General features: G+C 54.5%; 1 protein-coding gene across 1 annotated transcript; it reads left to right on the forward strand.

Annotated features, from left to right (window-relative positions):
- Positions 1–3,953: 3,953 nt before the first annotated feature.
- Ppif (peptidylprolyl isomerase F) lies at positions 3,954–10,568 on the forward strand. Its single transcript, XM_013025606.1, has 6 exons — positions 3,954–4,191; positions 5,422–5,452; positions 5,919–6,007; positions 7,838–7,934; positions 8,706–8,781; positions 9,853–10,568. Exons 1-6 carry the CDS (start codon positions 4,003–4,005, stop codon positions 9,986–9,988), a joined length of 618 nt encoding a protein of 205 aa, XP_012881060.1. The 5' UTR covers positions 3,954–4,002; the 3' UTR covers positions 9,989–10,568.

Genomic DNA, 10,568 nt, shown 5'->3' on the forward strand with positions numbered 1-10,568 from the left:
GGAAGGAAATGAGAGGCCAGGTGCCCCCAGCTGGGTCCTGCCTAGACTTCCTGGGCCAGCAGAGTCGCCTTCCTCCCCAGGCTTCATCGAACCACCTCCTGACTCTTCCTTTGGTGGCAGCCTCTCAACTTTCCCTTCCTCAGCCTGGCTCACAGCAGACATACAGAGAATCCCCAAAGACAAGCTGCTTCCTGTTTTGAGTTTGGGGAATCTGTGGCCTGACAGGTTGGGCAAGAGCCAGGAAGTCGGAGATGGGTTACACCCTGCCACACATTCCCTCAGGGACTCTTGAGATCTGTCTCTCTCTCTGGTCACTGTGCTTATCACCAACCACCCTGGGCCACAACAGTGGCCTCCTCTCCCGGGCCTCCCTGCCTCCTCTCAGGACTTGCCTCCTTGCTTCAGCAGAGCCAGGCTGATATGCTCCCTGCTGACTTCACCAAGCATGGAGATGCCACCAGACAGCATTCCCAGAGCACAGCTGTCACCCATCCAGCACAACATGTTCTCCCAGGCTCCTCAATCAGCACCTAGAGAGATAGACCCAAAGGCTCCTCTCCCAGGTCCTGGTCCTGGTCCTGTCTAGCAGCCCTGCTGTGTCTCCTGGTGATAAACACTGGCAATGGCTAAATGTACCCACCCTGGGCCCACACGGGCACCTGCCTTCATCCGGCCCTTCCTGGGCCTTCTAGAACAGCCCAGCCTCCAGCCTCCACTGCACAGATGCCACCTACATGCCTATTACAGGACACAGCACCTGCCTGTCCCCAGGAAGAAGTTTGTGGCCCAGCCCTGCTCTAAAAATACACCTGCAAGTGAGTCTCTGGAAATGACGCTGGCAAGATGGGTTTGGCCACATCTTGAGACTGCCTCACTTTCAGCTGATGGCTCAGTATCTGTCCCTCTCTGACCTCTCAGCTCCTCTTATTTATGCCATAGAAAGAACAAATGGTGAACTGGAGGCCTCCTCTTGCTGGTGGATACACTGTGAATGGCTCATTCGGTGTTTGATTTCACAATGAGAATCCCAATGTTCATGCAACTAATATAAGCATCAAGCTTATATTAGCAAACAAGAAGACCTGAACCCCACCTATAGCCGGTGACTGGCCCAGCAGCGGTGGCCCCTCTAACTGGGGCCTACATCGCATGGATGCCCCTGGGTGTGCACCATCTCATACACGCGCTGTGTCACCTGCCCGCGCTCACAGGTACCTGTGTTTGCATTTCCTGCCTGCACACATGACTCTAAGTCCACCCAGTCTGGCCATTCCTTGGCTCTGCGAAGCCCAAAGTTGCAGTCACAGAATCCTCCTTGACAATAAGCATCAGCTCCCTTGCTCAGAACCCACGCTGGCCTCATGGGGAAAATGCTGCCCTTGCTGGGCCTTCTCAGGGGAGCCAGGGGATCACCAACACCTGTGTCATCTCACCTGCACCTGGTATCCTCCAGGGCTGGGTGCGTGTCAGCCATGACTCAGCTTAGGGACTGTCCCTCCTCTTGATATCACTGTGGACAGCCCACAGAGGAATGACCTCATCGCCAAGCCTGTGGAAAAGGCAGAACTTTTCTCTGGTTCATATACCAGGTAGTAATGATCTCTGACTTTTGAAAGATGGTGGAGGAGTTGCAGGAAGGAAGGAAGCAGGGGGGGGGGGGAGGTGGCATAGCACCATCCATGACTCCCTGGTGCAATCCCATAATGGTGGCCCTCGGCCTGGCCTTGGGGGCCCTCTGTGGTTGAACCCCCACGGGTTTTTCAGTATATCCCCAATATCCTAGCTGTTCCTCAAAGCTGCTCTGACCTCTCCCAGTTTGGGCTGGCCATCTCCCCATCCCAATCACCTCTTCATAGCTTTGCCCTTGGTCCTCAGTCTCAGTTATGTCCAGGCTGATTCCCATGGGTTGAAACCATTGCTCTTGTCCCTGGGTTCCACAGTCCCCCACTACTGCCTCCTCCAAACCCCCAGCTCCTTGAGTAGAACCAGATATTGAAGTTAGACAAGCCAGCACCAGCACCAGCACTAGTGCTCTGCCCTTGGCCATGCACTGCCCCAAATAGGCTGGGCTCCTCCCCTCACAGAAATGGTGCTGATCAGGGGAGCTCAGGGGGGGAAAGGGCTTAGAGACCAGACAGAAAGGGCCACATGAACCAAGGCAGCTCACACACAGTGTGTGTGGGGGGAACTAAGGCCTCTCAAGAACAGAACACTGGTGACTCACGCCTGTCATCCTAGCTACTCAGGAGGCTGAGATCTGAGGATTTTGATTTGAAGCCAGCCTAGGCAGTCAAATCTGAGATATTCTATCTTCAACTAGCCAGCCATAAGTGGGGCTGTGGCTCAAGTGATTAGAGCAATAGACTTGAGTGAAAAAGCTAAGGGACAGTGCCGGGCCCTTGAGTTCAAGCTATAGTACCAGCACAACAAAAGAGCAGGATTGAGAAGTCTGCAGTATGCACTGGGAATGGGAGATGTGCTCTTTGGGGGCAGGATAGGGACCAAGTGGTTTCCTGACCTATGTCACTTACATCAGAACACAGCACAAAAAGAAGGAATCACTTCTTAGTTCAAAGTGAGGCCCATCCTGGTCTGGGGTCTGTTGAGCCCCCATTGGCTTTGTATTTGTTTTTGTGTCCATCTTAGGGCTTGATCTCAACATCTGCACACAGTCTCCGAGCTTTTTATGCTCAAAGCCAATGCTCTACCACCTGAACCACAGCTCTACTTCTGGATTTTTGGTGGTTAATTGGAGACAAGAGTCTCACAGGTTTTCCTGCCCCGGCTGGCTTCACATTGTGATCCTCTGATCTCAGCCTCCTGAGTAGCTAAGGATTACAGGCATGAGCCACCGACACCAAGCTCTTATTGGGCTTTCATTGAGTTCTCAGCACCCTTGCATGCTAGGAAACAAAGCCAGAGCTGTGAGTCTCCAGAAGGCGGGGTCTAGACACTGTTCTGAGCTCATGAATTTGTGTGGGTCATCAATGATCTCTCCACACTGTTCTATACACTGATACAGGGACTAAAGCCCACCTGTCTCCATGGATCAGCTCCTTTCACTTTCTGAGCCTCCGAGCCTCTGAGCCTCCACAGCTGAATCTCTGCTCTCTGAGCTCTAAACCCTCAGTAGTCAGACTAGACACTGCCCATCACCAAAACACAGACCTGACTAGAAAGCAGAGAGAGAGGACCAGCACAGGTTGACAGTGGTGTTCCTGGTTCTGGCTAGTGCCTTCTTTGTGTGCCCAATTTCCTTTCTGTAGAATGCAGATGTTAGCCCAGTCACGTTTCCTCACATTCCCTGCGGAATGGATGGTGTACAGACACAGGTCTGGGTCTGGCAGGAGCACAATAGGCTCAGGTTGCACTTCCAGCCTTGCTGGCAGAGACAAGCCCATGGTCACCTGGTGGGGTGACAGGGAGTTGTCTTTGCTTACCTGCTTCCTCTTGCAGCCTCACCTTCTCTAATCCCGCCTCGTATCTCTAACCTTTCTTGGACTCTCAGTGACAGCGATTCTCCTGGTCTCTGTCTGCAAGAACTATGAGGAAGAGGTGGAAGGAAACCACTTGGGCTGGAACCTTACATACATGAGTCACAAAGGTAGACTTCTATCACAGTCAAATAAAAACTAGTGGGTGCTCCTATTTTAGAACCATGTGTTTGTATTTTTCTTCAATAAAATATATAACTGGGGTCCTCACCAAAAGGAACCAGCTTTGCTGGGGAAGGGAGGCGGAGGGTACAGTTGTGGCTCTGGGAAGAGTTCTGTCCCTGATCAGTTCAAAGGACTTCACGTCCTTGGGCCGGCACTGCCGTCTGGCGCCGGCAGAGGGCGCCCGCGGGACGAGCCCGTAGGGGGGCGTGGCGGAGGCGTGGCGTGGGCGGGGCCAAAGGACTCCTCAAAGCGGCAGCGGGCGGCTTCCGGGACCGCTTCCTGTGCGCGCGCGGCCTTAGCGCCGCGGCCTCCGGTTCGAGTGTTCGTCTCCCGTCCGCCCGCGATGCTGGCGCTGCGCTGCGGCTCCCGCCTGCTCGGCCTCCGCCCGCTCTCCCGCCCCTGTTCGGCGCCGCTGCGGTGCTCCGCGGCCCGCGCCGGCGCCCGCAACCCGGCGTCCGCCTCTGCCGGGAACCCGCTGGTGTACCTGGACGTGGGCGCCGACGGGCACCCGCTCGGCCGCGTGGTGCTGGAGGTGAGGTCGCAGGCCCCGCCGGGCTCCGCATCCGGGCTCCGGGCCTCCGATTCCCGCTTTGTGGGCCGCTGGGAACGGTGGAGGTGGGAGGCGGAGCAGGGCCGGAGAAGAAAGTTCAAGGTCAGGTGGCCGCGGGCGGCCCTCGCCGACCCGGGTTGAGGAAGGGGTTTCGAGGCCGCCCTCGGGGCTAGCTCTGAAGTGGACGTGGGTCTTGGGTGGCCCTTGGGGCCTGGGCGGTGGACTAGCCCCTAGACTGACCCCGGTGTCCCTCGTGGGTGTCCAGGAACCCAACCCAACCCCCCTCGTGGGGATGGACACTCAGCACTTGCCTTTTCTTCGGGCCCTTTACAAAAAAAATAGGGAACAACCAATGCCTGTGGTCTGTAATGCTAGCCACTCAGAAGGCTGAGATCTTGAGAACCGAGGTTCTAAGCCAGCTTGGGCAGGAAAATCTGTGAGCCAAAAAGTTGGAAGTGGAGCTGTGGCTCAAGTGGTTGAGCACCAGCTTCGAGTGAGTGAAGAAGCTCAGGGACAGTGCCTAGGCCCTTAGAGTTCAAGGTTCTCTCCCCCCCTCCAAGGAAACAGGCCCTGGGGAACTGAGGAGCCCCAGTGCGACCTTCATGCTGCTTCACTTTGAGCAGTGTTGATGGACCAGTTGCCAGGGAAGCCTTGGAAATTTTTTTTTATGCCTCAGTTTACTTTTCTGGAAAGTGAGGCTCACACTCTGTCCACATTTAGTGTATGAGTGACTTTCAAAGCCAACGAGGCCAGAGGCCAGCTTGGCTGTTAACAATCTAACCCTCTCCGACTTGTCCCCTCTGGCCTCTCTCTGAGCCTCAGTTTCCCATCTGTGTATTGAGGAGCTTGTATTTGTGAATTGAGGACCTGCCTCTTCTTAATCTAGGCCAGGCACCTCTGATGCTGGCCCCCAGTGGAAGAAGCTCCCTGCTAGCTCTGCCCAGGAAGTGGGCCAGAGTGGCACCGTCATCTCTGCTGACAGGCTAGGAAACTGAGGCTGCCTCCCCAAGCCTCAGGTTCAGGAAGCAGCTTGCCACAGTGATAGCTGCTTCCCTGCTCCTTCAGGATTGGCAGTCACAGCAACAGGCCGAATGGCCCAGGGGGCCTCTTCCTCAAGCTGCTCTGGTCACTGTGGTGTTGGGTGGTGGGGAGGCAGCTTCCTGTGCCTGCCTGTGGTGTGATGATCTTTTTGTCTCTCTTCCCTCCCCACAGCTGAAGGCAGATGTTGTCCCAAAGACAGCAGGTAAGGCAGAGCCAGGACCTTCTCAGTTCCCTGTGGGCAGGAGTGGGGAGGCTTAGGTGGTGTGGGGGAAAACAGTGACCAGGAGAGAGTTCCACATGAGGCTCAGTTGTTGGGCAACTTAGGACAGGCTCTGTCCCTTTCTAGGCCTCGCTATTAGCTCTGTCCGCCAGAACCAGTGGGAGGCTCATGTAAATTCCCAGCCTCTTTTTCTTGCCTGAGTGGGCAGGGCTGGGTAACAGCCTTGGACTCCATGCCTTGCTATCTGGCTGGCACAGCTAAGAGCTTGTACTCTTGTCACTATGTTTGGGCACAGGGGACAGGGGAGGGAAGTGACATGTTCCAGTCACGTAGTCATTGAGGCACTGTAGACCTAGGAAAGGGGAACATACCTGATGTACCTTCTGCGGGGGCTGGCATGAGCCTGCTGTGGGGCCCGCCATGTTGACCTTCCTGTCCCTCCTTTCAGAGAACTTCAGAGCCCTATGCACTGGCGAGAAGGGCTTTGGCTACAAAGGCTCTACCTTCCACCGGGTGATCCCAGACTTCATGTGCCAGGTAATGTGGTCTTTGAACTTCCGTCACTTGGGCTATGAGTATGGATGGTAGTGGGAGGTGCCTAGAAGCTGTGGGGGATACTGATGAGTAAGTCTGCAGGGAATAGGGAGCTGCTGTGAGTACCCCACTGGCTTGTCCGCTCACCCTGACAGGCTACACTGTCCAAGCTACCAGGGCCTCTGCTTGCCCAGAAGTCAAGCAACAAGGCCAGTGGCACAGAGGCCCTGTCCAGCTGCATGGGTGACACTGATCATGTCATAGGAGAGGGGTTGGGGGTGGTGGGGCCGGAAGGCCTCATAGAGCCAGTGGAGACTTCTGGTGTCTGACTTTGATCCCCATGTGTGTTGCCTACCCCCTGACTACTAGGCATAGGAGGTAGGAAGGAAGAAAGGGAGAGGAGGAGGATGAAGGCAGGGCCAAGCAGGAATGCACAAGTCTGGACTTGGAGCTGCTTTTCCCAGCAAGTGCTTGGTCAAATGAATTTCTTTAGTCATAACCTGCTTGCACATCAAAAGCATTGATACTGCTGTGTCAGGTTGAGGAGCGGATGGTAACAAGAACTTCCATGGGCTGTCAGGAGCTGGGGAGGTTGTTCTTTATTGGAGCAGACCCTCAGGATCCTGGGGCAGGAGCAGAAGTCAGGGAGCTCTGAATCCTTTTTGCCCCGAATTCCCTCCCCATCCCATCTAGGGGCTGGCATGCCATGTGAATGCTGACTCTCCATGATGCCTGAGTCTGATTAAACATGGCACAGGCATGGAGGGGCAGGCAAGGCTGTGGCCTGGCCGCTGCTACAGGCTCCCAGCTCTGTCTGGGGCCGGTGGATAGGAACCAGATCTGAGGTGGGTAAAGGAGCCAGGCATGGCCTTCCAGAGCCAGAACACCGTCCGTCTATGACATGAGGTAGTCATCCCCAGAGGCCCAGGCCACCCCAGGCATCTGGAGATATCTTCCTGGGATTTGTGGATGCTTTAGCTGGACTGGGCAGCTTACCTCTCTCAACTTAAGGATCCCGCCTCAGGAAATCTGCTCTGTGGCCATAGCCAGTGACTGGAGACACCAGGACAACTACTGGCTCCTAGGGCAAGAACTCCACAGAAGTCCTGCAGGGCTTCTCAGGCATCTGGCACCAACTGCGGTGGGCGCTGTCCCTGGTTAGAACTGCTGGGCTTCGTGAGAGAGGGCTGCCTGGACAAAGGAGCTGCCCGCCCCCTCACGCCGCACTTGGGAATGGTGCTCCTGAGTTGTATGGAAGGGTAGAAATCCTGAGTCACTAGGAAACATCACAGATGAATCTTTTGAGACTTAACAATTTGCTCCAGCCAGGTGCTGGTGGCTCACACCTGTAATCCTAGCTATTTAGAGACTGAGGACTGAGGATCACAGTTCAGAGCCAACCCCAGGCAGGAAAGTCTGTGAGACTCTTATCTCCAATTAGCCACCAAAAAAACAGAAGTGGTGATTTGGCTTAAAGTGGTAGTGTTAGCCTTAAGCAAAAAAGCTCAAGGACAGTGCCCAGGCCCTAAGTTCAAGCTCCATGACCAATTCTTCCCCACCCCCGACCCCACGCCACCCCCACAAAAAATTGCTCTGTCAAAAGGTGTATTGTGCTGTTCAGAAGCCAGGGTTATTCTTCTGGTAGGGGATATTTAAGCTTTGTTTCCTTTTTGCTTCGTTTCTTGGTTCTTTCATTAGTTCTTGCTTCATTGAGTAAGGATGAATAGCACTCCCTTGGCCTCAGGAGCTGGGTAGGCCCGGGGTGGGTTGGGGGCTGCCTCTGAGCTCTGGGACAGCTTTGTGGCCACCACTCAGCGGGTGTTGTATGTGCAGGCAGGGGACTTCACCAACCACAACGGCACTGGGGGGAAATCCATCTATGGGAGCCGCTTTCCTGATGAGAACTTCACACTGAAGCACGAGGGACCAGGTATGTGGTGGGGATGGGGTCCCCAACTCCTGAGTGAACCTTGTAGTTGCAGCCCAGCTGGATTCACACTCTTCCCCCCCCCCCAACTGCCCGCCTGCCCTGCCCAACCACGGCCCTGCCAAGCAGCCCTGGAAGAATGCAGTCAAACAGTCAAAATTGCTGAGGCCAGGCACCGGTGGCTCACACCTGTGTGATCCTAGCTACTCGGAAAGCCAAGATCTGAGGATCCCAATTCAAAACCAGCCTGGGCAGGAAAGTCTGTGAGACTCTTATCTCCAGCTAGCCACCCAAAAGCTAGAAGTAGAGCTGTAGCTCAAGTGGTAGCACGCCATTCTTGAGTGAAAAGGCTAAGAGACAGCACTCAGACCCCAAGTTCAAGCCCCAGTACAGGCGAGCGCGCGCACGCACGCACGCACGCACGCACATACACACACACACACAAACAAATATCCTATGACGAGTCTCTCTTCTTGGAGTATCTGGGCAGCCTAGAATTTCTGGCTTGCTGTGTTTCCCCAGAACCTTCTTATTCCCAGCTCCCAGTTTAAAAAACAGACTTCCCTTTGGGAACTTGGTGTGGGAGAACCTTGAAGCAGAACTGCACCATGGACCCAAGGTAGAATGTGGAAACGTAGAGATGGGGCCATAGCTTTACCACTGAGAAGCTTCCCCAAGGCACCCCACTGAGACATAGCAGGCAGCAAAGGGCAGCCAGCCCTGGGACCAGGTGTTGGCCCTGGGCCCAGGCCTCACCTCTGCTTGCTTTTGCAGGTGTCCTGTCCATGGCAAACGCAGGCCCCAACACCAATGGCTCCCAGTTCTTCATTTGCACCATAAAGACAGACTGGTAAGTCTCTATACCAGGCCCTCTGGGAATGAGGGCCCAGCCTTGTAGCTATAGTGTATGGCTGCGTTTAACCCAGGACAGTGGCCTTCCTGCCGGTGTATCTGTTTAGAGACATTCAGTGAAAGGCTTGGGGGAGAATCTTCCTGAAATTCCAGCTTGCTCATAAGTAGCCTTCTCATTGCTGGATCTGACCCATAACCCAGTGCATACATACACATACACCCCTATAGACCCATCCGTACACATATACACACACACCCCTTTGGGAAATTCCGTTATATGTTAGATTTCATTCTGTCCCGAGTAGAAGGCAGTTTGCTTGGTTTACCTTCTTCTGGTTTTCCTTCATCATGGAACCTATCTAGAGAAACTGAGTGTCACAGCATGTTCTGATCACGTCCTGTATCAGCACGTGACTCCCAGCCACTTACAGTCCCTTCTCAGTGCCCACAGATTCCAGGGTTATCTTTTCCCTGGTGAAGTTTCCAGTAAAGCATGTTTCTCTGCACAGAGTCCCTGGTGTCTCAACACCTGGGGTTGATGGATAACATCTGGCCAGGAGCTGGGACTTCATAAAGCCCATGTCCGGGATTTGGGGAATCACCAGTGGCATTGTCTACCCTCCAGGACCCCTTAGGAGTCTGCCCTTAGCTGTCAACTCTCCTGGCTTTATGAGCTGAGCTAAGGGCTTCTTGCACTGTTAGAACTCTCCAGTCAGGAACTGCTCATGCTCAGGACTTCCATATTTTCCCACTCTTGTCATCGCTGAGAAGTTCCATTTCTGTAGATTTCTCATTTGTTAAGAGTCACTCCATGCTCTGCCATCCCAGGCAGAACAAGTGTGATTCACTGATCACAGATGGGGTCGAACAGCGTGGGGCATAATCTCACCGGGCGGGAGTGACTGAACATGTCTTGGGGCTTGGGCATCCTCTGGGGTACCTTTGTGGGGAGCTCAGGTTGAGTTTGTGTTTCGGGTTGGAGGATCCAACCCGTTTCTGCCTGAGTGGCTCGAACCCGGGGTGGCCTGGCACTTCCCACCCAGCTCACCCAGCTCACCCCTCCTCCCAGGCTGGATGGCAAGCACGTCGTGTTTGGACACGTCAAAGAGGGCATGGACGTCGTAAAGAAAATAGAATCTTTCGGCTCCAAGAGTGGGAAGACATCTAAGAAGATTGTCATCACAGACTGTGGCCAGCTGAGCTGATCAGTGGCCAGGGTGTGAGGATGGTATTCAGGCACCCAGGGGCACACAGGCCCTGTCACTGCATGTCTGAGAAAGTCCACTCGGGAGCCCACACCTCCACCGGGACCTGCCAGGATGCTTCTCACTGTCTGCCCTTCTTCACAGTCCCATTTCGGGGCGCCCGGTGTGTCTCCGTGACTGGCAGCCCAGGTTCATGGGTGCCTGGACATTGTTGGTGGTGACGGGTTTATCTGAGGAAGGATGGCTTCTAACCTCTTCCTTCACGCAGGTGGGCAGCCACTGGCTGACCATTGCTGGCTTCCACATTGCAGTAACTCAGCAAATGGCATTGCTTAGAAATGAAGCTGTGGTCCCAGCTGTGCCAAACTGATGCCACCTGTTGGCTCAGGCCTCAAAACCCTAGTATCCAGATTTGAAACACAACTCAGGGCTTTGGTGACAGACTCCAAGAGCGAGAACTTTCCTTCTAGTTCCTGTGAACCCTGCTGATTTGCTGTTGTCTTTATCTTTTTGATGCCAGTCCTTGGGCTTGAGCTCAGGGCCTTGGCTTCTTTTGCTTAACTACTTAAGCCATAGCTCC

This window comes from Dipodomys ordii, unplaced genomic scaffold, assembly GCF_000151885.1.
Source record: "Dipodomys ordii isolate 6190 unplaced genomic scaffold, Dord_2.0 Scaffold86, whole genome shotgun sequence".
Lineage (NCBI taxonomy): Eukaryota > Metazoa > Chordata > Mammalia > Rodentia > Heteromyidae > Dipodomys > Dipodomys ordii.

Bases quoted from the DNA above. Each gene is read 5' to 3' on its own strand.
- Ppif (XM_013025606.1), top strand. From the start codon at position 4,003: ATGCTGGCGCTGCGCTGCGGCTCCCGCCTGCTCGGCCTCCGCCCGCTC. The intron at 4,192-5,421 runs GTGAGGTCGCAG...CCCTCCCCACAG, and splicing joins TCGGCCGCGTGGTGCTGGAG to CTGAAGGCAGATGTTGTCCC. The intron at 6,008-7,837 runs GTAATGTGGTCT...TTGTATGTGCAG, and splicing joins TCCCAGACTTCATGTGCCAG to GCAGGGGACTTCACCAACCA.